The sequence below is a fragment of the Pituophis catenifer genome, unplaced genomic scaffold (assembly GCF_029215685.1).
Source record: "Pituophis catenifer annectens isolate HBS135680 unplaced genomic scaffold, rPitCat1.0.hap2 SCAF_18, whole genome shotgun sequence".
Classification (NCBI taxonomy): domain Eukaryota; kingdom Metazoa; phylum Chordata; class Lepidosauria; order Squamata; family Colubridae; genus Pituophis; species Pituophis catenifer.
The window spans coordinates 6,833,979-6,861,890 of NW_027256898.1; the positions used below are offsets into that span (position 1 = coordinate 6,833,979).

The 27,912-nt window shown below is 47.7% G+C and overlaps 1 protein-coding gene across 1 annotated transcript; it reads right to left on the minus strand.

Moving 5' to 3' along the window:
• Positions 1-176: 176 nt before the first annotated feature.
• Positions 177-26,187, minus strand: EXOSC10 (exosome component 10). Its single transcript, XM_070956119.1, has 25 exons — positions 25,984-26,187; positions 22,807-22,943; positions 21,654-21,777; positions 21,430-21,534; positions 20,565-20,733; positions 19,792-19,903; positions 18,254-18,329; positions 18,037-18,147; positions 16,462-16,605; positions 15,950-16,140; positions 14,740-14,896; positions 13,420-13,568; positions 11,788-11,838; positions 11,534-11,645; positions 10,615-10,665; positions 9,511-9,589; positions 8,370-8,479; positions 7,400-7,492; positions 6,963-7,037; positions 6,720-6,804; positions 4,947-5,035; positions 3,898-4,063; positions 3,275-3,336; positions 2,256-2,332; positions 177-379 (listed from the first exon to the last, which is right to left on the minus strand). The coding sequence occupies exons 1-25, from the start codon at positions 26,098-26,100 to the stop codon at positions 349-351; spliced, it is 2,673 nt and encodes an 890-aa protein (XP_070812220.1). The 5' UTR covers positions 26,101-26,187; the 3' UTR covers positions 177-348.
• Positions 26,188-27,912: the final 1,725 nt, after the last annotated feature.

Consider the following 27,912-nt stretch of genomic DNA (forward strand, 5'->3'; position numbering starts at 1 on the left):
ACCTGCTCAGAAACTCTGGAACCATCTTAACGCGTTTATATGTTGAATTTTCCTCTCCCCTCCCCGTTAGGTCAACGGACTTGACTGTTAATTTGAATAAAGCTAATTTAAACTATAATAACCGTGCAGTGCATAAAGAAGCAAGAGAAGCAAAGCAGAAGCCAATGAACCATCGCTTAATTTAAACTTGCCTTCCTTTCCTTTTCAGAGGTGAAAGAAAAGCATTTTAATTGTTTTTTTTTTAAAAAACAAAACATCGAAAACAGGTTATCCATACAAAAAGTGGCAGGAGTTTTTTTTTTTGCTCTTCGATTCTCGCGTCTTCCAAGAACTTCCTTGGTCTGTGTGTTATCTTTTTGGCCAGTTGTGCCGAAAACCCCTGCGTGAGGAGGATAAAAAGGTTAAGAAATGGTCAAATGGTCGCCGAATAGTGGCATGACATATTATGGACTAGAGCAGTGATGGCTAACCTTTTTTTGGGGGGGGGGTCGCACGCATGCATGCCCACACCCATAATTCTATGCACCCCGGCCCCCTGCTTTTGGCCCGGTAGGCCTGTTTTTTGCCCTCCCCACGCTCCAGAGCCTTTCTAGGAGCCTGAGGAGGGCGAAAACAGCCTTCCCCACACACACACACACACCCCGGAGGCCGGAAACAGCCTGTTTGCCAACTTCAGGTGGGACCAGAAGGCCCGTTTTTTTTGCTCTCCCCAGGCTCCAGAGCCTTTCTAGGAGCCTGAGAAGGGCAAAAACGGTCTCCCCCCCCGGAGGCCGGAAACGGGTCGTTTGCCAACTTCCGGTGGGACCGGAAGGCCCGTTTTTTTGTTCTCCCCAGGCTCTAGAGGGCCTCCGGGGTGGGATGGGGAAGGCCATTTTCGCCCTCCCCAAGCTCCTAGAAAGGCTCTGGAGCCTGGGGAGAGCAAAAAACGGGCCTTCCTCAACAGCCCTCCCGGACTCTCCGGAGGCAGGAAACAGTCTGCTTCCCTACTTCCGGTGGGGCTCAGAAGGCCCAAAAATCAGCTGGCGGAGCTGAGCTCGCGTGCCCACCAATATGGCTCCGCATGCCACCATAAGTTCGCCATCACGGGACTAGAAGCCTTGTAAGTCTTATCTGCCAGGTACAGGTAGTCGAAATTATAATGGCACTGGAAAAAAAAATGTAACAACCATTTTTCACATTTAGACCTGTGGCAGCATCCCCACAGTTGCAGAATGGGGCAAACCTCACTTAACAAATGTCTCGCTTAGCAACAGAACTTTGGGGCTCTATGGTGACCGTAGGTTGAGGACTATCTGTAGTTCCAATATTCCAGCTGTTTTACTTTATATATACGGTACTTTTTGGAGTATAAGACGCACTTTTTCCCGCCCTTAAAAGACGGTGAAAATTTGGGGGCATCTTATACACCGAATGTAGCCCTGCCCACCCACCGGCCCCCATACTTCGGCCGTTTTGGGCCTCCACGCGCTGTTTTAGACCTGTTCCAGGCGGCGTGGATCGCCACAGCACATCGCCGCCTCCGTGCCTCGTGCTTTTGGCCTCTGCGCATTGTGTTTTTGGCCTCTGCGTGTCGCATTTTCGGCCTCCGAATGCTCTGTTTTAGTCCCGTTCCAGGCTGCGTGGATCGCCACAGCACATCGCCACCGATCGCTGCCTCCGCGCATCGCGTTTTCAGCCTCCATGCGTTTGGTGGCCAAAAACGCGGGGCACGGAGGCAGTGATGGTCTGTGGCAATCCCTGTAGCCTAGAACAGCTGATTGGGGGTATTCTGGGAGGCCGCCAATCAGCTGCTCGTGCTGAATCAGGCTGCGATAATGTGCTGAACCTGACCTAGCTGTTTGCTATTTGCTGCAAGGATACTAGCCAGATGTTTCTTTCTCTCTCTCTCTCTCTCTCTTTCCTCTCTCTCCGTATGTGTGTGTGTGCGTTTCGCCTTTCAGCTCCAACCCAGGAGCCTTCAAGCAGTCGCATTCACGACAAACCATTTTATACCAAATTTATATTGGTATATTTTAATCTCTCCCCTGGCTCAAGCTGATAGAGAGGAGAACTTGTGGCTCAGAGGTTAATACAACTGCTTAACACGCAGGCAGCCCAAGTTCGAATCCGAGTAAGGGTATGGCTAGCTGATGAGAGCTAAAAAGCTTGAAATAGATCTATACTAGTCTCCCTTTATTTCTTTATCAGCAAAATTTGATATATATATGTATGTGTGTATGTATGTGTGTGCGTTTATTTGTTATAACTGTACCTACCTGTTAGATTTTCCAGCTGTGAAAGACATGCTTTTCATTCCTGCTGCCTGCTGTGATTTGCTGGCTCCTGAAAATTTCTGCAGGTTGTTTTTTTTGAGGGGAGGGAGAAAAGAGAACAGGGGGAAAAAAAGGATGAATGGTCTGATTGAAACTCTTGATAATTCTATTTTCCCTTCCATAACAATAATTATTAGAAACCCATCTCCTGCTTACAATACTTGTGTGGCCAAGCATCGCTCTCACCCCCACTGAGCCACCTATCACAACACCCCTCTAGGTTTCCCCACATCTGAAAGAGCCACAAGACAACACAATGCACAACACACAGCAGCCTGATTTTTGTGGTCTATAGGCTGGGCTGAGGAGAAGGACACGGAAAAGCTGCCCAGAGTCGTTGGATACCACATGGCTGGCAAATAAAATTCATTCATTCATTCATTCATTCATTCATTCATTCATTCATTCATTCATTCATTGTTTGTGCTAACTTTCTCCTCTGAAGCAGCAAATGAGTCGAGGAAATGAGCCAGTTGGGTCTAGTGGTTAAGGCACTAGTCTAGGAGTCGGCAAACTTAAATACTCAAAGAGCCACAAAGGTCCTAACCGGGAGCCCCTGTTCAATTCTGGAGCTGACTGGAAGTCCGGTTACCCCACCATAGTGTCTCCTCCTAGCATGGCCTCCTTTTTCTTCTACCTGTCCTAACCGAAAGCCCTATCAAGTGTGGAGCCGACCAGCAACAGAGAGCAGCAGCAGAGGGATGAAAGAGCCACATGCGGCTCCAGAGCTGCAGGTTGCTGATCCCTGCCACTAGGCCAAACACCAGGAGGTGATGAATTCTAGTCCTGCCTTAAGCATGAAAGACAGTAAGTGGTCTTGGGGCCCCTCCCTTTCTTTCACCCCAATCCACCTCACAGGGATGTTGTGGGGAAAACAGGAGGAGGCAGGAAGACGGATGTACGTTCGCTGCCTTGAGTTATTTATAAAAAATAATAAAAAAGTGGAAGGATAAAATACATACCTTGTTGCCAGAGGCCTGGATGGTGGGATTAAATTGTCGTGGCGGCTTGGATTTGCTACTCCCTGAAACGAAAGGAAAAACCGAAAGGGATCTTCTTAGGAAGGAATGTCGGTGCCAAGCTACCGAGTCCAAAAAGTAACAGAAGACAAGAAAAAAAATACCGAAGTTGCTTGGTGTTCAGCAACCAAGGGCACAATTGGGCAGTAGCTGAAGAAGCATGGTAAAAGGTAAAGGTAAAAGTTCCCTTCGCACATGTGTGCTAGTCGTTCCCGACTCTAGGGGGCGGTGCTCATCTCCGTTTCAAAGCCAGAGAGCCAGCGCTGTCCGAAGACGTCTCCGTGGTCATGCGGCCGACATGACTCAACGCCAAAGGCTCACGGAACACTGTTACCTTCCCACCAAAGGTGGTCCCTATTTTTCTACTTGCATTTTTTTTTTTACATGCTTTCGAACTGCTAGGTTGGCAGAAGCTGAGACAAGTCACGGGAACTCCCCCCATTATGCGGCACTTGGGATTCAAACCGCTGAACTGCCGACCTTTCGATCGACAAGCTCGGCGTCTTAGCCCCTGAGCCACCGCGTCCCTTTGAAGAAGCGAAGAAAGGGCGATTTTTTTTTTTTACCGGCGAAGACTCGGAAATCGGATTTGCTGTAGTCGAAGGGCGTGAATTGGCTGGCGGCAGCGTCTGCTTCAGGCTGAGGAGTTTCAGGTTTGGCCTTTTTCCTCTTGGGGGTCTCCGTCGCAGGATTCTGGTCTTCTGCCTCCCGCTTTGGGGTGGCGTGTTCTTGCTGGAAACACAACCAAGGAAGGCATAAAAATCTCCGCATGGTTTCCAAGGAGGCAGGACAAAATCCCGTCCCCAACTTCCAAAGCAGAATCTGGAACGCGACTGCAGCTACTTCCAATTGTAACATAGGAGATCCATGTTGGGGAGGAGTCTTCCCAGAAAGGATCAACGGGTTTCGGATCCTTTCCATCAGTGGTGAAATGTAAAATTTGTTACTACCGGTTCTGTGGGCGTGGCTTGGTGGAGGGCGGAGTAATATGACTGAGTGGGCGTGGCCAACTTTTTTTTTTTTTTTAACTTTTAAAACCATTTTTTTCTACAACCTCTTCGGCTGAAGAGGTTGTAAAAAAAATGCTTTTAAAAGCCTCTGACGATCCCAGCTGACTTGCCTGATCGGCGGATACTTTTTATCCTTTTAAAAAGGTTTTTTTTTATAACCTCTTCGGCTGAAGAGGTTGTAAAAAAAATGCTTTTAAAAGCCTCTGACGATCCCAGCTGACTTGCCTGATCGGCGGATACTTTTTATCCTTTTAAAAAGGTTTTTTTTATAACCTCTTCGGCTGAAGAGGTTGTAAAAAAAATGCTTTTAAAAGCCTCTGATGATCCCAGCTGAGCCGCGCGATCATCAGAGGCTTTTTTTTTTTTACTTTTAAAGGCATTTTTTCGGCCAAAATGGTTGTAGAAAAATGCTTTTAAAAATAAAAAAAAAAGCCTCTGATGATTGCGTGGCTCAGCTGGGCAATGGGGGGTGGGCAGGGATTTTTGCTACTGGTTCTCCGAACCACCCGCCTCCATCGCTACCGGATCAGGCGATCCGGTCTGAACCGGAAGCATTTCACCCCTGCTTTCCATGCTTCCAGATCTCCCCCAGCGTTGACACTCACCGCGGCTAACTGGCGAACAGAGACGGCCTCCGTGTCTTTGATCTTGGGCTCCTTCTCTGCACCTTTCGGGGCTGCCTGGGGAGTGGAGGCTGAGAAGGAAAGGAAGGAAGGAAAGAAAGGAAAGGACGGAGAGATTCAAGCCTCGGCCAAACAAATCTGGACACAGGGAGCTTTGCTGGATCACCGCTCAAGATCATTTCACTCGGCTTTGGTGGAAATGGATCACTAACACAAAGCTTCTCCCCCCCCCCCTTTCATCCTCCCCACCTCACAGGAAGCAACTGCCAAAACCAGAGCTGTTCCTACTGGGAATCCTCCCAGAAAAAATTAGTAAAGAAAATATTTATTTGATTATACATGTAATAACGGCTGCAAGGATTGTTTATGCACAAAATTGGAAAGCAGAGAAAATACTTTTGGAAGGAGAAGTCATTAGAAAATGTTTAGACCGTGCAGAAATGAATAGATTGACTTTGATGATTAAAGAAAGAGAAGATTCAGAATACTTTTAAGATTCGGAATCAAGTTTACCATTAGTTAGAAAAGAGATATAATTAAGTAAATGAATAGTTATGTATAAAAAATGCTACAATTAGAATATTGTGTTAGTGATGAACTGTCGTAATGGATTTGGCGAGAATGAAGATAGAAGAAACACCAAAAAGAAAAAGTTTTGGAGATAACACCGAGATGTCACATGGAAGGAATGATTGATTTATTAAATGTTTGTTTGTCTAAAAAAAAAAAAAAAAAAATTAAAAAAAAAAAAAAGGAAGCAACTGCCTACCGCTTGGTTTGACTGCAGAATTTACTCTTCAAGTAGGATGAGCATTGATGCTCACTTACCTATTCTAGATCAGGGGTTCCCAAACCCCGGGCTGTGGCCTATTCAGAATTGGATCACACAAGTGGCTGGCTGGAGTGCGTATGTACACAGCTCACCTTGTATGAGCGGCGGGCCGGTGGGCACTCACATGCATATGTGCTGGCCTGCCACTCGTGCAAGTTGTTTTGACCTAGGCTTCCCCAGCAGCACGAAGCCGAGTCCTCGTCCTGATAAACCCCTTTTATTTAATTTACAGTGACTTCCTCTCCAACAAAGTCTTTCCTCTCTCACAGTCTTTCAAGATAGTTCACAATTACCGACCTTTATCAGGCTTGGAGAGTGGCCAGGCCGATATCTTTCATTGGCAAGAATGCAGGAATGAACTAATTGTCTCCTGCAAACTCCACTCCCCTGTCGCTCCTCTTTTATTCCCTCTGAGAGGGGTCATTCATCATCCACCTGTGGCTTTACTCCTGAGTCGACCCTTGTTCTTTAGCTGTTCCCTTCGTCTGGCAACTCTCCGCATGCGCACACTGGGAACAGGCTCCAGCTGTTCCTCTGCCTCACTGATGTCTGACTCCAAAGGCAGCTGATAACTATCAGAGGCCCTGGCCCCCTCTCTGCCTCCGACGCAGAGCCCTCATCAGAGCCTTCCCCAGACTCCAGGACTGGTCCATGTTCCTCCCCAACCTCCTCACTGTCCGAATCTGCTGCCAGATCTGCTGGCGGGCCACAACACAAGTCCAGCTGCTCGCCCATCCCAGTTCCCCTATCTCCCAATCCCAGCTGGGCCACAAAGTTGGGGACCCTTGTTCTAGATTACTACCCCTATGAGGTAGGACTTCTGACCTCCCCCTCAGGGGGACTCTGCATCAGAAGAAGGACCGAAAATGCTTTTGGACTCACATTTTTACGAAGTGCCCACCAACCAAGCTACTCAGCCTCACCTGCCTGAAGTTTCTGCTTTGCAGATTCTTTCTTGGCTGCCGCCTGGAGCTGGGCCTGGCTGAGGAGCTTCCACCGCTTACTGATCTGAAAGACACGACGCTGCCATTGAGAAGCCATCTCCCGGTGGCCAAGATCAGCCCTGGCTTCCTCTTAGGGCAGAGAAGGGACAGAAGGCCACTGGAAAGTCCAGGGAGCCTCTCGTCGTGACGGACTGGTCGTTGGTTATATGAAAATGTTCTCACCTCGTAGATTTTTGAGGACGGGTCCGACTTGGCAGCCTGAGAGATGTGAATCGGATTGAGCTCTGCTGGCAAATACTAAGGGAAGTAAAAAACAAACAAACCAGGGACACTTTAGTTAAGGCAAGAGTGTGTGGACACACCAACGGGCTGGGTTATCAATTAAGGCAGCAACTCCCAATCTTTTGGGCACCGGGGAACTGTTCCATGGAGAGAGATTTTTCCACAGACTGGAGGTAGACGCGGTTTCGCGTGCTGCCTGCATCTCGCGGATGGGGCTTCGCTTGTTTGCGCCGCCTGGTTTCTGACATGCCACAGCCCAGTGCCAGTCGACAAACCAGAGGTTGAAGCCCCCTGGATTAAGGGATCTATTTGCATCTTCTTTAAATGCCAAATAGTAACAGCTCGGGGGTGGGGGAAGCGGGGAGAGTGATTTTTACCATTCGAAATGGGTTCTCGAACGACTCCATGATATGTTGAGCTTTCTGCTGGGCCACGGTTAAGTTCTTGCCTTTTTCGTCCTCTTCGGGCTCCTGTGGGAACAGCAGGGGAAGTTGTCATCAGGCCTAACCTGTTTTATGAGCCGCGGTGACGCAGTGGTTAGAGTGCAGTACTGCAGGCTACCTCTGCTGCCTGCCAGCTGCCTGCAATTTGGCAGTTCGAATCTCAGCAGGCTCAAGGTTGACTCAGCCTTCCATCCTTCCGAGGTGGGTCAAATGAAGACCCAGATTGTTGGGGGCAAACAGGCTTAACTGCTTAGAGAGGGCTGTAAAGCACTGTAAAGTGGTATATAAGTCTAAATGCTATTGCTGCTACTCCTTCCTTCCTTCCTCTCATATTTCCTTCCTCATTCTCCTTCCTGGTAGCCCAGTGGGTATTGCAGAGTGACTCTGCCCACAGCCAGGAGTTTGATCCTCACCGGCTCAAGGTTGACTCAGCCTTCCATCCTTCCAAGGTCGGTAAAATGAGAACCCAGATTGTTGGGGAAAAAAGGCTGATTCTGTAAACTGCTTAGAGAGGGCTGTAAAACATTGTGAAGTGGTATATAAGTCTAAGTGCTATTGCTATTTTCCTTCCTTCCTTCCTTCCTTCCTTCCTTCCTTCCTTCCTTCCTTCCTTCCTGTTAGAATGCAGTATTGCAGGCTGACTCTGCCCACAGCCAGGAGTTCGATACTGACCAACTGGCTCAAGATTGACTCAGCCTTCCAGCCTTCCGAAGTGGGTAAAATGAGGAGCCATATTGTTGGGGGCAAAAGGCTGACTCTGTAAACTGCTAAGAGAGGGCTGCAAAGCACTGTGAAGCGGTATATAAGTCTTAAGTGCTATTGCCAATCCTGATGAATCGATCCAGCTCCCTCCCTCTCCTTTCCCCCCGCAGACAAAATCCTTCTCCGCTTGCCCAAAACTCACGTTAAAAACACTGATGCTAGCTCTTAATCGGAGACACAGCGGGGACTGGCCCGTCTGCTCTGACTGAGGCTCCACTTCAGAAAAGAAGTGCTCCAAAGGCAGCACAGGGCCTTCAGGGTGGAAAAGAAGAAAAAGAAAATTAGGCAAAAATAATAATTTACTTTTTAAAAAATATTTTTTTAAAAACAAAAATCCATCTCTTTTTCTCCCAGGAATCTTTGTCCACGATTCCCCACTCCAGCTTTTTTTAAATCGCCACACTTTTGATCAGAGTTTTGGGGAAGATGATATAAAGGTAAGTAAAGGTAAAGGTTCCCCTCGCACATATGTGCTAGTTGTTCCTGACTCTAGGGGGCGGTGCTCCTCTCCGTTTCAAAGCCGAAGAGCCAGCGCTGTCTGAAGACGCCTCCGTGGTCATGTGGCCGGCATGACTCAATGCCAAAGGCGCACGGAACACTGTTCCCTTCCCACCAAAGGTGGTCCCTATTTTTTCTACTTGCATTTTTTTAAGTGCTTTCGAACTGCTAGGTTGGCAGAAACTGGGACAAGTCACAGGAGCTCACCCCCGTTACGCGGCACTCGGGATTCGAACCGCTAAACTGCTGACCTTTCGATCGACAAGCTCAGCGTCTTAACCACTGAGCCACCGCATCCCTTTAAGACTATATACAATTGGCTAATTTTGGGAGGCGGTGGGTGAGAGGGAAAGGGGAGACCACAGGAAAAAAAAATAGGAGGCTCACTCCATCGTTTGGGTTTCTGCCTTGCCCACCAGAGGCTTTGCATCCATGCGTGGTCATGATCTGACCCCCTCCTCGGCAGTGGTGGGTTTCAAAATTTTTTACTACCAGTTCTGTGGGTGTGGCTTGGTGGGCGTGGCAGGGGAAGGATACTGTAAAATCTCCATTCCCATCCCACTCCAGGGGAAGGTTACTGCAAAATCCCCATTTCCTCCCGATCAGCTGGGACTTGGGAGGCAGAGAATAGATGGGGGCGGGGCCAGTCAGAATTTTTACTACCGGTTCTCCGAACTACTCAAAATTTCCGCTACCGGTTCTCCAGTACTGGTCAGAACCTGCTGAAACCCATTTCTGCTTCATGGGCTAATAATGCTTCCTCCCCCTCACTTTCCAGAATTTACCGTGATCCAAATAGTTGAGTTTCTCATCCTGGGCACTGTGGGAGCTGTCATGAGGCCCGAACAGAAGGTTTTCTGGCTTCTGTCAAAACCAAAACACAGAATAACAGAGAGTTGGAAGGGACCATCCTTTGCTTCTTGTCCTGCCTTCAGGTGCTTTGGAGAATAAATTGAACCCCCCCTCTTCTTTGTGGCAGCCCCTCAAATATTGGAGCACGCAGTCATGTCCTCCCTAGTCCCTATTTTCACTAGGCTGGACATATGTACTAGACACTGAATAAGCTCTCAAAAGAAACAAAGGAATAATAAGTTTTTAAAAAATGGGAGTTAGAGATTCTGGGAACTGAAATTATCCAAATTTGGAAGGCCTCAGATTAAAGAAGAGGCAAATCTAGAAATACCAAAGGCATTTAAAAAATCAAAGTCAGGCTTCCGTGGGGCATTTTAATTTTGTTATCTTCCTGGACCTCAAGGCAAGAGGCAAGGCCCCCATTAAAACGACTTAAAATTTCAGTCTCTCTGCAACCAAGGCAATCTTAAATTCAAAAGAGCTTACATGGGGTCAACACAATTAGTTTCCTAATCGTCTGGATGTTTGTGAGGGAACCCAAATCAAGTTACGGAATAATTGGAAAGAAGGCAATCACATAACAGTTTAAAATGATAGCTTTGACTAGCCTATAGGCCATATCAAAAGCACAAGGTGCGAACACATATCGCCAATAAAATCTTATACAAACAATTTAAAATAAGAGTAGGGTAAAATACAATAGTTATAAGATAAGATAAAGGTAAAGGTTCCCCGCACACATATGAGCTAGTTGTTCCTGACTCTAGGGGGCTCCGTTTGAAAGCCGAAGAGCCAGCGATATCTCCGTGGTCACGTGGCCGGCATGACTCAACGCCAAAAGCGCACGGAACGCTGTTGCCTTCCCACCAAAGGTGGTCCCTATTTTTCTACTTGCCTTTTTTTTTTACGTGCTTTCAAACTGCTAGGTTGGCAGAAGCTGGGACAAGTCACGGGAGCTCACCCCGTTATACGCAACGCAAGGGATTCGAACCGCTGAACTGCCGACCTTTCGATTGACAAGCTCAGCGTATACGTACCTCTAAATTCTGAAGAGGCTCTTTCCTTCTCACGCCAACCGCACATTCTGACTAAGAGGGGACCCAAAAATAAATAAATTAATCAATTAATTAATAATAATAAGGAAACTGACCTGGAAAAGAATTCAAACGAAAAAAAGATTGCCTGTATGAAACACTCACTTCCTCCCTCCTTCCCAGTAAAACGCCCATCAACATTGCTCAGAGAAACTGCGCACAAAAACAGTCATTTAGATGACTGTGATGGTGAACCTATGGCATGCCGGAAGTGGCACACAGAGCCATCGCCCGACAGGACTGTGAGGACCAAAAGGGACCGTCCAGCGAAGGGGATATCGGCGGTGATCCTGGAGCTCCAGGATCTTCCGTCCGTGCCGTAGCGACGTCAGCTCCTCCCCGCCCAAGCGTATTCCGGTGCGCATGCTGGGAAGATGATCTACCGCTTTCTGGCGCGCGCATGCACATCAGCCACCTGGTTTTCCAGTTTCTGGCGTGCATGCATGCGCAAAGACCAGCTGCACACTGGAACCCGGAAGATCATCTTCCTGGCGTGCGCATGCGCACCGGGCGGCTGCTCTTCTGGTTTACGGCACGCGCATGCACACGCGGTCCCGAAAGGTTCACCAACACTGATCTAGATCAACACTCCCCAACGTTTTGGGGCACCAGGAAGCGGTTCGGTGGAGAGAGGTTTTCCCGTGGACCGGAAGGGGCGCGGTTTCGCGTGCTGCCTGCATCCCGCGGATGGGGCTTCATTTGTTTGCGCGGCCCCATTTCTGACATGCCGCAGCCCAGCCCCGGTCCATGAACTTAGATAGAATTTAAACGCAGGGTTTCCAAACATTTTTCTTCATTTCGGCCAGCCCCTCCGCTCCGTTATTTCAACGAAAGAGGCTCACCTGGGAGGCTCATCCCTTACCTTTAACAGTGGCATTTCTCGCGCCTGGCATATTAGGAGATGCATTTCATTCAGCTGCTGGCGGACTAGAGGTGGAACTGGGTTACAGCAGGCAACAATTCCCTGGGGTTCTCTAAAGGGGCGGACAAGCAGGAAGAGAAGGTTTGGGTGAAGGAACCATTTTATTTTTTTATTTTACTTACAAAGGGAAGAACATCAGTCTTGAAACCCCTCATCTCCCTCAAAATACCTACTTGTAGAATCAAGAGACTTACTTGGGCAGCTCCTCGGCTATCTTTAACAACATGTGATTGGGAAGGATGTATCTGCAGAAGAAGTCAAGACAATTCGGATTCAGATTCACAGAGTTGGAAGGGACCCTGTAGGTCAGTGATGGCTAACCTTTTTGCCATCACATGCCCAAAGTGGGGGGGGGAGCATGGGGGGGTTGAGCGTGATGTGCCCACACCCATAATTCAATGCGCCCCCCATGCATACACACGCAACCTCCCCTGTGCGACCTCGCTTTTGGCACGTGATGGCACGGTGGGCCCGGTAGGCCGATTTTTTTTGCTCTCCCCAGGCTCCAGAAGCTTTCTAGGAGCCTGGGGAGGGTGAAAACAGCCTTCCCCACTTCCCGGAGGCCAGAAACGGTCCGTTTCCTGACTTCCAGTGGGCCCAAAAGGCCCAAAAGTCAGCTGGCCGGTGCATGCATGCGGGCTGGAGCTGAGCTAGGGCAATGCTCGTGTGCTCAGATATGGCTCCGCGTGCCACTTGTGGCACGCATGCAATAGGTTCGCCATCACGGCTGTAGGTCATCTAGTCCAACCCCATCTAGTCCAACAATAAATAAAGAGTTAGTTGCTTGTCTCGGGTGCCTGTTGAGGTCTTGGTCAGAGTCCACATTTGATCAACTGTGGCTAGAGCAGACATCTTTTAAGCTGGTCCCGATAAAATACAGGTAGTCCTCGATTTATGACCACAGTTGAGCCCCAAAGTGTCTGTTGTTCAGTGAAAGATTTGCTAAAGCGAGTTTTTGCCCCGTTTTACGACCTTTCTGGCCACGGTTGTGAAGCGAATCCCTGCAGTGGATAAGTCAGTAACCCGGTTGTTAAGTGAATCTGGCTTCCCACTTGACTTTGCTTGTGAGGTGGTCGCAAAAGGGGGACCACGTGTCCTCGGGACACAGCGACAGTCATAAATATGAACTGGCTGCCAAGAGGCGGAATTTTGATCCTGTGACCGTGGAGATGCCGCAACGGTCATAACTGAGAAACGGTCATAAGTCACATTTTCAGTGCATTCGCGTGGAAAAACCAGAGCTGGTTTAATGTCAACTGTCCGACTAGCACGTCCAAAACAAATAAACACTCTTGGGAGCTTTGAATTCCCAAAAGTAAAACTTTATTGGGTACACCATTTTGGTACTGAAGAATCAAAACCAGCTCTGATTTTCCCACGCAAAGGCTTGTCTAGTTAAACAATAGCTTCCCTTTCTCCCCACCTCTGGGTGATCACACTGTCCAATTATGAGACGTCCTTTTATTATGGGAACAGTCCGCCTCCTTCTCAAGCACCTGCAGTCGTGACCTTGATGGTTTCCAGGCTCTCACAATCCGTGCACACATTCTCAACGCTCTCTCCCCCCAGTTCATTGGCAAGTCACATAGTGAGAAGGTTTGAAAGAAGCAAAGCGGTTCAAGGTACCGACAGTGCCATCGTAACTTTGGTCGCTAAACGAACTGTTGTAAATCGGGGACTACCTGTATTTGCTCTGCTGGGGGAGCGAGAACCCCAACTCCCCATGGATCTCACCAAGAAACTTTCTCTAATGTAACTAAAAAGTCAAAGCAAAACTGCTGGTTTGGTAGAACCCAAGAGAGGTGCCCAGCGGCCATTCTCCTCACCCTGTGCTCTCATCCTCTTGGCGCGCCATCTTGTCCCTCCAGGCGAAGAGCAGCCGAAAAGCTGTGAGTTGCTGGGTGTTCAGGTGCTTTTTTTGCTTACGATAAAGTTCCAGGTATGAATCGTCTGTGAAGATGGGCTTGGTATATTTCTAATTGTGAAGAGATCAAACACATTTAGTCCGGGAAACATCCATGGTTTTCCGCTCGAGAGAGCAGGCTACTGAATCACAACCCAACCAATCCTCTGGAAAACAAAAAGAGAGAAGGCCTTCTACATACGCACCCAGTATATATATATATACTATCTGATAACCCAGCATTGCCCATGTATTTATAAACCCTTTGTCTGACAGGGAGCCATTGAGAGAGGCCTTTCTTCCCCCTACTCCCATGCCCATCACCCCTGCCCTCTCCCTTCCCCCTCCCATCTGCTCCTCTTTCCAGCCCTGTCTACGATCCTGGCACTTTGCCCCAAATCCATCAGGCGCTTCCCCATTAGTCCACTGGAGGGTGAACCTCATGGCTGGCTTTCCAGAGGAAGCTGCGAAGGAACTGACATCACAAACAATTGCCGCTCTAGGATGCCGCACTCGCTCTCCTTAACAGCCCAGGCTTTCCAGAGTTATGCTAGAACACACACACACACACACACACCCAGGTGTTGTGGTCCGCCAGCAGCCTGTGGAGCTGACAGCGGAGTTGGACAATGAGGAGGCTGGGGAGGAACATGGGTCTTACAGCCCAGTGTTTGTTTCCAGATAGTAAGTCATCTGTGTATCAAGTTTGGTTAAAATTGCTCGAGGCGTTCCAGAGTTATGCTGGAACATACATACATACACATGCACACCCATTTATTTATTTATTTATTTATATATATATAGGTGGCCGTGGCCAGCTGAACATCACTGGTGTTGAGGCCATCTCTGGCGGCCTGAGCACTCTGCCAGCAAAAAACAGGCTCCCAAGCTCTGGTTTCGGCTGCGACAGCCTCCTGCAACACTGCCAGCAAAAACGGAGCTCGGGAGGTCCGCCCATGGCCTTCACGAGCTCCATTTTTGGCTGCGACAGCCTCCTGTGACCCTCTGTTAGCGAAAATGGAGCTCGGGAGGACCGCACACGGCCATCCAGAGCTCCATTTGCGCTGGCAGAGGCACTGCAGACCAGTCCTTCGCTGTTTCCAGGGTGGCACTGCGGGTCAGAACTAAGCACCCCGTGAGCCAGATCCGGCCCGTGGGCCTTGAGTTTGACATCCCTGCTTAAATGCAACGGCTTCTCTCCCCTGCTTGAGCCTAGGGGTAATTCTGCTTTCTCCACCCTCACCTTTAAGCAGATGCCCTGGCTTCGCTGCCAAACCACTTGGAGTTGAGCGGGCTGCTCGTTGGCCATTTCCCAGAGTGCCTCCCTCACTCTGTCGTAGATATACAGCAAGTAGTGGGTGTCCTCGCGGGCATAAAAGACCATTTCCTCCGGCAGCGGACTAGAAAACAAGGCCAGAGAAAAACAGGGTTGCCCCAAGGATCATACATGGATTCTCAAATATTTCTACCCCTGGCCTGTTCCTGAAATACTCATGTCACATTTGAGCCCAACCGTATTGGCCCAGCTGTGGTCCAAGCAAAACAGTGAATTTTGTCCCGTTTTACAACTGTTCTTGCCATAATGTGAATCACTGCAGCCATTAAGTTAGGAACATGGTTGTTCAGTGAATCTGACCCCTCTCCCTCCCCCCACCCCCCGGTTGACTTTGCTTGTCAGAGGGTTGCAAAAGGGGATCATGTGACACACACCCCTTCGGGGACTCTGCAACCGACATAAATATGACTCAGTTGCCAAACGTCTGAATTTTGATCACGGGGAGGCTGCAACGGTCTTGAATATGAAAAAAATGGTCATAAGTATGTGAGGCTGTTTGGATACTGAAGCAGTATTTGCTGTATGAGTAACAAGGAAGGAGACAGCAAGGAGCCTGGGCGTGGCTTAGGTCAACTGTTCTAAAGCTGCATGCTGTGCTGATCTCTGAAACTAAAACTGAAACTCCTCTCCTCTGCTTGGGTTTTGCTTGCTCCTGCAAACAGTCCTTGCATCAAATAGCGAACAGCCAGGTCAGCTTCAGCACATTATCGCAGCCTGATTCAGCACGAGCAGCTGATTGGTGGCTGGATCGGCCTCCCGGAATACTCCCAATCAGCTGTTCCAGGCTGCAGGGATTGCCATAGACCGTCGCATCCTCCGTGCCCCATGTTTTTGGCTACATTTGTTGTATAAGACGCACCCAAATTTTCACCCTCTTTCGGGGGGTGGGGGGGAAGTGTGTCTTATACTCCGAAAAATACGGTAATTCCTGCAACCGTTCTTCATATGTTTTAGTCTCCAGGCCCTTAACCATCTTAGTTGCTCTTCTCTGCAGTTTTTCCCTAAGTCTCAACCATCTTTTTTCTCAGCTAAAAAGAGCAAAAGGGACCGAATGACTTAAGAGGGGACCCTGCATTGGAAAGCCTGCTCCTCCCACAACCACAGGGACAAATATTACCGGATCCTCCAGTCCGCCAGCTGATATTGCTTCTTGGCATCCACGTCGCAATAGAGCTTCAGCAGATGATGCAGAGAGTGGCGTCCGAGGTTAAGCAGCCGAGCCGCCTGGTGAGTGTCGAAGACGTTCACCAGATAGAGGCCAAAGTCCCTCTGAAGCCATTCCACATCTGAATCAGCACCGTGAAGGACCTGCAGAACCCCGTCAAGAGAACATAATCTTAAAAGGCCACATCTCCTCGCCCCGATGAGGAATTGATGTGGAAAGTCAACATCCAGATGTTTGCACAATCAGAAGAAAGGGATGCTGATGTTCCCGGGGGGGCATGAGTTCCCCCATCTTTGCAACCCTGATTTTTGGCCACCTTTGGGCCAAAACTCAGCGGGCTCAGTGGCAGCTTCCCAGGAAGCCCAGAAAGGTTTGATTAACTCCTTAAATCCGGCACTGGAGAGGGAACCTGTCTGCATCAAATCTGCCTCGTTCGCTCATCCCTAACTGCCTTCTCCTTTCACCTTGACAATTGCAGGGTCAGTGAAAGTTTCGTTCAAGATGTACAAGTCGCTGCGTAGCTCTAACGGGTCAATGATGAAGTCTTCCGTTCGGGTAGAAATTTGCATCAGGCAAGTCATCCCCAAGAAACTCCGATAGGAATGGTGCTACGGGACAGCAGGAGAGAAACAAAGTAGGTAATAAGATAATGTACCTATGCTCGACAACGTAGGTAATAAAATAACAGGTGAAACTTTGGCAGCTACGTGCCTCATCATTTCAACTTGCCATTAGGGGAAAGCGGGGAGGTGTTGGTTACAAATGGGCTAACTAGAGAAACGAAACTTCTACAGTTCCACTAAAGCTTGAGAGAGTCTGAAAACCTTTCAAGGACGTCTCAACAGGTGTGAAGAAGAAGGCAGATAGTTCCCATAACAAAGAGAACTTGTTTACATGGTCTGAGGAAGCCTGGGGGGCTTTGGCTGGGAAAACCATTGTTTAATACGATGAATTCAGACCCTGACGATCTCAGAGTTAGTTTTACCTTGACATTACTATGCCATGTATTCAATAAACACTAAGCCAGTGATGGCTAAGCTTTTTGCCATCACGTGCCAGGAGGGCGGGGGGTGGGTGGGGGTGGGGTTCGCGTGCATGTGTGCCCACACCCATAATTCTATGTGCCCTGCCCCTGTGCATGCGCACATGACCCCCCTCGCTACTGGCATGCGATGGCCTGGTAGGCCCGTTTTTCTTTCTCAACTGGCTCTAGGGCCTCTCTAGGAGTCTGGGGAGGGCGAAAACAGCCTTCCCCACCCCCCGGAGGCCGAAAACGGCCCGTTTGACAACTTCCAGTGGGACCGGAATTTGTTAAACGGGCCGTTTTCAACCTCCAAAGGTCCTCCATGGGGGGCGGGGGGGAGGCCATTTTCACCCTCCCCAGACTCCTAGAGAGGCCCTGGAGGCTGGGGACAGCAAAAAACTGGCCTTCCGGTCCCACTGGAAGTTGTTAAACGGGCCGTTTTCACCTCCGGGGGACCTCCGGGGTGGGGGTGGGAAAGGCCATTTTCACCCTCCCTAGACTCCTAGATAGACCCTGGAGCCAGGTGAGAAAGAAAAACAGGCCTTCCCTACCCTCCCAGGCCCTCCGGAGGCAGGAAAGAGCCTGTTTCCCTACTTCTTGGGCCCAGAAGACCCAAAAATCAGCTGGCCGGCGTGTGCATGCGCCGAGCTGAGCTCGCGTGCCCACTGATATGGCTATGTGTGCCACCTGTGGCAGCGTGCCATAGGTTCGCCATCACGGCATTAAGCTTTCCAGAAACGGAATGGTCCTGGACTTTTATTGAGACGTTGACACATACATATCCTGCTTTTTAGAGTAACACCTTTCCCAAAGCAGGGATCTTCCCCGCAAAGGGAAAAAAAATAATGACAAATGGAGCACTTTGAAAACACTTCCTCAGTTTAAAGTCCCGCCAGCATTTCTCAATTTTTGAGAGTCCAACTCACAAGCCTCTCATTTTTATTTTTATTTCTATTTTGCAAGCATCGAAGAAAAAGAAGCCACACCAAAAAAAAAAGAAAAAAAAAAGGCTCACCTCCAAATCCAAAGCGAACTCTTTGCAGCCCGCCAGCTTCTCGTTCAGGTCCACCAACTCCTCCAAGGTGGAAATGAAGTGGCAGGGAGTCTCCGTCAAGGGTCTGAACATCTGGCCGGAGAAAGAAAAAAAATATATGAAAGAAGCGTCGTATAGTTTCAGCTGCAGAGCCCAGAAGGAGCTGGAAGAAGGTGGGAGGACTTGGCCCAACGCTCACCTGGACCTGAGGCTTTTCGAGAAATTCTGCTGGCACTGAAAAATGTTCCAGTTCATACCGATATGGATGAGCAAACCTACAAGAATCCGGAAGGACAGTACGATCAGGAACTAAGGTTGTGATTCTTAACTAATGAAGAAACCAGCAACCGGTAGCACCAACAATAAATAGAAGACAACCGAGGCGGTAGGTTGATCCTCAAACTTTCTATCAGGATGTCTTGAGACTAAAATGTACCGTGTTTCCCTAAAAATAAGACCAGGTCTTATATTACCTTATTTTTCAGAGTATAAGACGCACCTTAGTTTTTGGGGAGGAAAATAAGAAAAAAACTGATTGGCAGGTGGATCGGCCTCCCGGAATACCCCCAATCAGCTGTTCCCAGAGGTGAATTTTAGCAATAGGTTCCTTGGTTGTGAGCTCTGTGCCTTGCTTTTTTTTCTGCCTCTGAAACTTCTGAAACTCTGTTTCAGAAAAAACTTCCTTTTCTGCCTCCGAAACAGCTTCAGAAAAAAAGCCTCTGAAAGCTCTGTTTGGAGGCTTTTTTTCTGAAGCTCCGTTTGGAGGCTTTTTTTTCTGAAGCTCTGTTTGGAGGCTTTTTTTTCTGAAGCTCCGTTTGGAGGCTTTTTTTCTGAAGCTCTGTTTGGAGGCTTTTTTTTTGAAGCTCCGTTTGGAGGCTATTTTTTCTGAAGCTCCGTTTGGAGGCTTTTTTTTCTGAAGCTTCGTTTCTGATGCTTTTTTCAGCCTCTGAAACCTCCGTTTGAGAAGCTGGGCGGGGCCACATTCAGAGTATAAGGCGCACCGAGATTTTCACCCTCTTTTTTGGGGGAAAAAGGCATGTCTTATACTCCAAAAAATACAGTAATTTTTGCTCCAAACGACACATTAGGGCTTATTTTCTGGTTAGGTCTTATTTTGGGGGAAATACGGTACTAAATGCATTTTACCCCACAAAAATATGGGTCATTTTAATCAAACTCCAGATTGTGGGCAGAGTTAGCCTGCAATCTTATATTCTAACCGCAATAGATTATATAGCAATAGCACTTAAGACTTATATATCACTTCACTGTGCTTTTATAGCCTTCTCTAAGCGGTTTACAGAGTCAGCCTATTGCCCCCAACAATCTGGGTCCTCATTTTACCGACCTCGGAAGGATGGAAGGCTGAGTCAACCTTGAGCCAGGATCAAACTATTGGCATTGGGCAGAGTTAGCCTGCAATACTGCATTCTAACCACTGGGATGGAGGATGGATGGGAGGGAGGAAGGAAAGGAAGATAGCAATAGCACTTAAACTTATATACTGCTTCACAGTGCTTTACAGCCCCTCTCGAAGCGGTTTACAGAGTCAGCCTATTGCCGCCAACAATACGGGTCCTCATTTTATGACCTCAGAAGGATGGAAGGCTGAGTCAAGCTTCAGCTGGTCAGGATCGAACTGCCGACAGTCTGCAGTCAGCCAAATTAGCCTGCAATGCTGCCTTCTAAACCGAGTCTCTAACCGATTAAATAAAATTAAAAACTTCCTGTCCTTACATGTCCTGCTCCGACTGCTGGGTTCTCTGCTGGTGGAGGAAGTCAGCCAGGGCAGCAGGGACATCCAGATCTTCCGGACGCTCCTTCCGCTCTTGCCGGCTTTTCAGGAGTGCTGGAGACAGGGAAACCAAGCGGTAAGACCTGTTCTGACCTAGGCTTCCCCAGCAGCACGAAGCCAAGTCGTCGTCCCGATAAACCCCTTTTATTGAATTGACAGTGAATTCCTCTCCAGCAAAGTCTTTCCTCTCCCACCGTCTTTCAAGATTGTTCACAATTGCCGACCTTTATCAGGCTTGGAGAGTGGCCAGGCCGATATCTTTCATTGGCAAGAAAGCAGGAATGAACGAATTGTCTCCTGCAAACTCCACTCCCCTGTCGCTCCTCTTTTATTCCCTCTGGGAGGGACCATTCATCGTCCACCTGTGGCCTTACTCCCAAGTCGACCCTTATTCTTTAGCTGTTCCCTTCGTCTGGCAACTATGCACATGTGCACACTGGGAACAGGCTCCAGCTGTTCCTCTGCCTCACTGATGTCTGATTCCGAAGGTAGCTGATAACTGTCATGCGGCCCTGACTCCCTCTCTGCCTCAGACGCAGAGCCTTCCCCAGACTCCAGGACTGGCCCATGTTCCTCCCTAATCTCCTCACTGTCCGAGCCACAAGACCCACCCACCTTGGTGCTCTCAGGGTAGCCAATTATCCCCAGCCTGTTGGAAACAGCCACAGTGTAGATCTGTCTGTCCAACCCTGCAGTTTTCCCCCTTCCCTCGCACCTTTGGGCAAGGGCCTCAGAGCATTGGGCTTGACGAAGAGTTTGGGCACGAACGGGGTGTTGGAATTGTCCACCTTCTCGCGGAACTTGAGCTGAGGACGGACAATGTTCTTCGCATGGAGAAGGCGGAACGTCTCCAGATTCGACCTCGTGTTGGTGTCCCGGTTTTGCTGGGAAAAGGGAAATGGGAGGCCAAGATGAGACTTTCATCCAGTTAGATGCTCTTGGGAAACTCCCAGCTGGTAAAAGCCTGAATTTCTTTCCCCACTAGCTCAGATTTGAAAATACATGGCTTTTGAATCACAGACCCAATTAACATACCATACTTCATCTAACCCTGTTTTTAAAAAATTCTGCCTGGTCAAATTGTCAGCTTGGATCCCCCGCAGAACTTAAACTTTCCATCTTCCCCGAACTAAAAAGGTAAAGGTTCTCCTCGCACATATGTGCTAGTCATTCCCGACTCTAGGGGGCGGTGCTCCTCTCCGTTTCAAAGCTGAAGAGACAGGGCTGTCCGAAGATGTCTCCGTGGTCATGTGGCTAGCATGACTCAATGCCAAATGCGCACAGAACGCTGTTCCCTTCCCACCAAAGGTTGTCCCTATTTTTCTACTTGCATTTTTTACGTGCTTTCGAACTGCTAGGTTGGCAGAAGCTGGGACAAGTAACAGGAGCTCACCCCATTACGCAGCACTTGGGATTCGAACCGCTGAAAGCGTCTTAGTCACTGAGCCACCGCGTCCCACTAAAGTACCTGGAGATGAACTGTAACCTACAGAGGTTACCTAGAGAGAAGCAGTTTAAGGGAAAGTTGGCCTAGAAGGAAACCCTGCACTTTAATACGCCGAGCAAAAAACGAGTCTCACCTTGCGATTCCAGCTAGAGACGATGGTCTTGGGAGGTTGCAGGCCTGTGGGAAGGACCGGCTGCTGGTTCTTGTTTACTCCGGCAGCTTCGTCCAATAACATGCCCTGAAATTTCAGAGAAGGAAGTTGTGGGGTCTGTCGGGCGGATCACAAGAACGAAAAGGGAGAGAGAACCACGGAGTGATCCCTTGGGAGCCTTCAGGGAAGGGTGCGGCTACGCTCACCACTCGTTCTAAGATGACATCATTGGCGTCAACCAGCAGATCAAATTTGTCCTCCAACTCTGTGACCTTGCTGTGGTCTTGAAGGTGGCTCCGGCACCCGTGGTACTGCATCACTTTACTCATACTAAGGAGAGAGAAAGAGAGAGAGAGAGAGAGAGAGAGACGGAGACAGAGAGCATGAAAGAGAGAGGCAGAGAGCGTGAAAGAGACAGAGAGAGAAGGAGAAAGAGAGAGAGAGAGGCAGAGAGCATGAAAGAGACAGAGAAAGAGACAGAGAGCATGAAAGAGAGAGACAGAGAGAGAGAGGCAGAGTGTGAAAGAGAAACAGAGAGAGAGAAAGAGACAGAGTGCATGAAAGAGAGATAGAGAGAGAGAGAAAGAGACAGAGAGAGAGGGAAGGAGGGCGAGAGAGGGGGGAGGGAGAGAGTGTGAAAGAGAGAGACATAGAGAAAGAGAGAGGGAGAGAGACAGACAGCATGAAAGAGAGAGAAAGAAAGAGAAAAAGAGATAGAGAAGGAGAGAGACAGAGAGCATGAAAGAGAGAGAAAGAGAGACAGGGAGCATAAAAGAGAGAAACAGAGAAAGAGAGAGAGGGAGAATTTAGACAGCCATTAATCACCAGTTAGAACAGGGGTCAGCAACCTGCGGCTCTGGAGCCGCATGTGGCTCTTTCATCCCTCTGCTGCGGCTGTCACTCAAAATATGCATCGCAACCGCCAATATGCGACACCCCCCAGCACACCATTTATTGAGCTTTTCAACCTCCGATAGGCCAACCATGGATAAATCCAAGAAAAGGAAAGTTTCAGAAGAAAACAGAACGTTTAATTCAACTGCATATGCTAGTTTTGTGGCCGCTCAAGAAACAGTCAGGCACGGGAAGGGTTTTGTGGCTCCCGGTGTTTTCTTTTCTGTGGGAAACAGGTCCAAATGGCTCTTTAGAGTGTTTAAAGTTGCCGACCCCTGTGTTAGGAGGAAAGGATGCTCTGTGCAGGAAGACAAATGCTTCCTGAGCCATGCAGGGCAATTTGTCTTCCTCTCTGGATTTCATGATGTCTCTTAATCTGGGCATTAGACCAAATCGCCTGCAGACAGAGCTCCCTTTCTGTCCCTCCTTCGCGTCCGGCGCTGGAAGCTACTTGTAGAGACTCACCACTGCAGCAGCCTTTCTCCTTGCATTTCGCAGTAGGCCTGGAACCCCGAGAAGCTGCGGTAGAAATCGTACTCATCTCCGGGCTGAGGGAGGCCAGACGAAGCCTTGGTAGCCGAGACCACCGTGCCGAGGGCATGCTGGAGAAGAATGGGACAGTTGCAAGAGTCAAGCATGGAATATTTAGAATATAGAATAACAAGAGTTGGAAGGGGCCTTGGAGGTCTTCTAGTCCAACCCCCTGCTTAGGCAGGAAACCTTATAACATTTAGAATTAGAATTAGAATTAGAATAGGGAATAGGAAAGGATAGAATAGAATGGAATGGAATGGAATGGAATAGAATAGATTAGAAAAGAAAATATGGAATGGAATAGAATAGAATAGAATAAGGAATAGGAAAGGATAGAATAGAATAGAATAGAATAAGGAATAGGAAAGGATAGAATAGAATAGAATAGAATAGAATAGAATAGAATAGAATAGAATACAATACAATACAATACAATACAATACAATACAATGAAAAGGAAGAGAATAGATTAGAAAAGAAAATATGGAATGGAATAGAAAGTGGAGTGGAGTGGAGTGGAGTGGAGTGGAGTGGAGAGTGGAGTGGAGTGGAGTGGAGTGGAGTGGAGTGGAGTGGAATGGAATGGAATGGAATGGAATGGAATGGAATAGAATAGAATAGAATAGAATAGAATAGAATAGAATAGAATAGAATAAATAAACAGAGTTGGAAGGGACCTTGGAGGTCTTCTAGTCCAACCCCGTTCTCAGGCAGGAAACCCTACACCTCTTCAGACAAATGCTTATCCAACATCTTCTTAAAAACTTCCAGTGTTGGAGCAATTCACAACTTCTGGAGGCAAGTAGTTCCACTGGTTAATTGTTCTCACTGTCAGGAAGTTTCTCCTTAGTTCTAAGTTTGCTTCTCTCCTTGATGAGTTTCCACCCGTTGCTTCTCCTCCTGCCCTCAGGTGCTTTGGAGAATAGCTTGACTCCCTCTTCTTTGGGGCAACCTCTGAGATATTGGAAGACTGCTCTCATGTCTCCCCTAGTCCTTCTTTTCATGAAACTAGACATACCCAGCCTATTTCACCAACCTGTCTTTTTATCATCATAATCGTTTGGCCTTTTCTTGCGTGCGTGGGTGGACCTACACAAACCAACCTTTCTCCCACCAAGGCAAATCCACCTCCCACAGGAACGAAAGAAACTATAGGCAGTTTTGGACTCACAACCGTTCGTTTAGTGTCCATTCGAAATTACAATGGCACTGGAAAAAAAGTGGCTGAGGACCGTTTTCAACACTTAAAAGCATTGGGCATGTCATCAACATTTAGGCCAGGGGTGAAATTCAGCAGGTTCTGGAGAACCGGTAGCGGAAATTTTGAGTAGTTCGGAGAACTGGCAAATGCCCCCTCTGGCTGGCCCCCGAGTGGGGTGGGAATGGACATTTTGCAGTATCCTTCCCCCAGGAGTGGGGAGGGAATGGGGATTTTGCAGTATCCTTCCCCCAGGAGTGGGGAGGGAATGGGGATTTTGCAGGATCCTTCCCCTGCCACGCCCACCAAGCCACACCCATAGACCCGGTAGGGAAAAAAAACAGAAAAGATGCAGATCGTAGGAATGAAAGTGTGTACACTGTTTTTTATATATGTATATATGTAAATAAATCAATATTAGAATTACATGCATAAAGGATCTGTTGGAAGAAATCTCCTTCTAGGTTCTGCTCCAAGTGGGGAAACAGACACTGGAAACATGGAGACTGCTTGGAAAGATGGTTTAATGGTGGATAGGATCACATGGCTTGAGTTCCTGAACAGAAAAGGGCAGATACAGTAAATCCTCAGGTTTTTATGCTCTTTTTGGCTTTGCATTTCTTGGGGCCCCGAAAGAGTATCCTGATTGGTTGTCAAGACTCCCAGGGGGTGGGGGTCTTAGCTAGCCTTGCTGGCTGATGGTCACATGTGCTTCCCAGGTCACATGTGGTGAGTTTTGGTTGCTAGATGGGGCCCATTGTGTTAGTTTCTGTTGCTATTGTGTTGCAAATGTCCTTTGACAAAGGATTGGGTTTTCTGCCTCTGGTCAATTAACAAAGGGTGGGGAGGGGGGCAGGAAGGTGGGAGCTGCTTTGTCTGTAAAATATGCTTCTCCATTGCTCATCCAGGTGTTGGAAGAAATCTCCTTCTAGGTTCTGCTCCAAGTGGGGAAACAGACACTGGAAACATGGAGACTGCTTGGAAAGATGGTTTAATAGCGGACAGGATCACATGGCTTGAGTTCCTGAACAGAAAAGGGGGCAGATACAGTAAATCCTCGGGTTTTTATGCTCTCTCTGGCTCTACATTTCTTGGGGCCCCGAAAGAGTACTCTGATTGGTTGTCAGACTCCCAGGGGGTGGGGGCCTTGCTGGCTGATGGTCACATGTGCTTCCCAGGTCACATGTGGTGAGTTTCTGCTGCTATTGTGTAGAGGGCTAATCCTATCTTTGTTGGATCTTTGGCAATTCCTACTATGGCTCTGTCTGAAGGAGGTAGATCTTTGTTATGTAGAATAGACTGGCCCAGGCCTTAATGGCCCATTGACAAAGGGTGGGGGGGCAGGAAGGTGGGAGCTGCTTTGTGTTAGAAGATATGCTTCTCCATTTCTCATCTAGGGAAATATAATATTCTGCCTTTTTCATATTTCCTAAAATATTTCACTCTTCCAGGAAAGGGGTGGGTGCTAACTTCCTACAGATCAATTGAAAGAAGGGAGAAAAAATGTTCTGCGTAAGAAACGTTTACTGATACGAAATGGTTGAAAAAGAAGAACATTGTATAAAATTCTTTTTTTTTTTTGCTTTCCAAAAAAAAACAAAACCCGTTTAATAAAAATTATTTTTTTTAAAAAAAAGAGAGATAAGTTTGTCCCAAATTTCCTTATTTCATTGCAGAGGTTTGCAAAAAAAAACAAAACAAAAAAAACAACAACCCTGGTGTGTGTCTGCTTAAGCCCACTCCGTCGGCCCATTTTAAATGTTATTATTATTTTTTTTTTTTACTTTTAACCTACTTTAATTTGGCCCTTTAAAAGTTAAGATTTGTAGCTGCTGGCAGTGTTGAAACTACAACTCCCGGCATGCTCGGAGAGCCAAAGGCGCATGCGCACATCCCTCCCCCTCGCATACCTTCACGAAGGAATCGGCGTCTCTAAACCCCGGGAGCACCGTCGCCGCGCCGCTGTTTTCCACCGCCGGCGCCTCGGAGGAACTTCCTAAGCCCTTGCCGTTCTCCGCAGCCGCCATGGCCCACCGAGGTCGAGGCCCACCGCGCTGACCGTCACAGGCCCCCTGCGCAAGCAGCCACCATACTGGGCAGCGCAGCCACAGCGATTCCCCCCTGCACGGGCGAAATCTCGCGTTCTCTCGCTCTCACTCTCTCTTCCTCTCGCGAGATCTCATCCCGGCTGCGTTCAGAGCGCAAGTGTCTATGGCAGGGGTGGGCAACTGTGGCCCTTTTACAGCCTGTGGACTTCAACTCCCAGAATTCCTGAGCCAGCTTGGGCTATCTCAGGAATTCTGGGAGTTGAAGTCCACAGGTTGTAAAAGGGCCACAGTTGCCCACCCCTGGTCTATGGAGATTCTCAAGTCATCCAGATCCTGCTTGTCCCAATAGTGCTTTCCCCCCCCCCCCCCAAGAGGCAACTGGACTTTCTGGGTATTTTTTTTTTCCTTTGGAAGACGTTTCGCTTCTCCTCCAAGAAGCTTCTTCAGCTCTCAGGATGGTGGGGAATGAACTGAAAAAGCTTCTTGGAGGAGAAGCGAAACGTCTTCAAAGAATAGAATGGAATGGAATGGAATGGAATAGAATAGAATAGAAAATATGGAATGGAATGGAATGGAGTAGAGGAGTAGAGTAGAGTGGAATGGAATAATGAATAGAATAGAATAGAATAGAATAGAATAGAATAGAATAGAATAGAATAGAATAGAATAGAATAGAAAATATGGAATGGAATGGAATGGAATGGAGTAGAGGAGTAGAGTAGAGTGGAATGGAATGGAATAATGAATAGAATAGAATAGAATAGAAAATATGGAATGGAATGGAATGGAGTAGAGGAGTAGAGTAGAGTGGAATGGAATGGAATTAATGTGAATGGTGTAGGAATACTACAGGGTCAGCTATATGAACACTGAAGGACCCTCTTTAGTCACATTATTATAAGGAAGAAATGTGCTTGTTCAGAGATTACACTAAATCAGATAAAATTCCATTCTTGGTAATATATATCTTCTGAGGGGCCTAGTTGTCAAGGATGCAAGGACATCCATATGTAATATATATCTTCTAAGGGGCCTAGCTGTCAAGGATGCAAAGACATCCATCTGAAACTAGAAGTTGTCATGAATCTACGCATCAGCAAACACAGAATTGAGGAAGGTTGTTTAGCTAAGATAATCTTATGAACTAGAAAATAATGAAAGAATTTAGTAATTAGAAAGTGTCAATTATAATGTAACAAATGTATGTTAACCATATATGGAAAACTGCTGTGCCTGCAAAATCCTTTGTCTTGAAGATGTATAAAAGCAGTTGTATCAGAGCTCTTCTTGGTTCAGAATTGCAGATACAAATCTGGTTCTGAAACTGCGCAATAAAACTGTCTCTGGCTGACCCAGGAATGTTGTTTGGTCCCATCATTCCACAACAGAATGGAATAATGAAATGAAGGAATAGAATAGAATAGAATAGAATAGAATAGAATAGAATAGAATAGAATAGAATAGAATAGAATAGAATTCTCTATTGGCCAAAGCAAAAGTTAGAATATTAGAAAATTAGAAAGTTAGAATAGACCCCTCACATTCTGGACATAAACTGTATCAACTCTTTCTTAATAGTTTTTAACTTCTATATGTATTTGTATTTATTATGGCTGTTCACCGCCCTGAGTCCTTCGGGAGTAGGGCGGTATACAAATATGAAAAATAAATAAATAAATAAATAAACTCCTATATCATCTCCTGTATCATCTCCAAAACGAGGCCGTAGAGCACTGCACACCAGACAATTCCAGACAAATGGCTGTATCTCTTTCCTAGAGATACTGGAGG

Bases quoted from the DNA above. Each gene is read 5' to 3' on its own strand.
- EXOSC10 (XM_070956119.1), bottom strand. From the start codon at position 26,100: ATGGCGGCTGCGGAGAACGGCAAGGGCTTAGGAAGTTCCTCCGAGGCG. The intron at 16,141-16,461 runs GTGAAAGGAGAA...GGGGTTCTGCAG, and splicing joins CTGACCCTGCAATTGTCAAG to GTCCTTCACGGTGCTGATTC. The intron at 14,897-15,949 runs GTAATATTTGTC...CTTGTTTTCTAG, and splicing joins CTGGCGGACTGGAGGATCCG to TCCGCTGCCGGAGGAAATGG.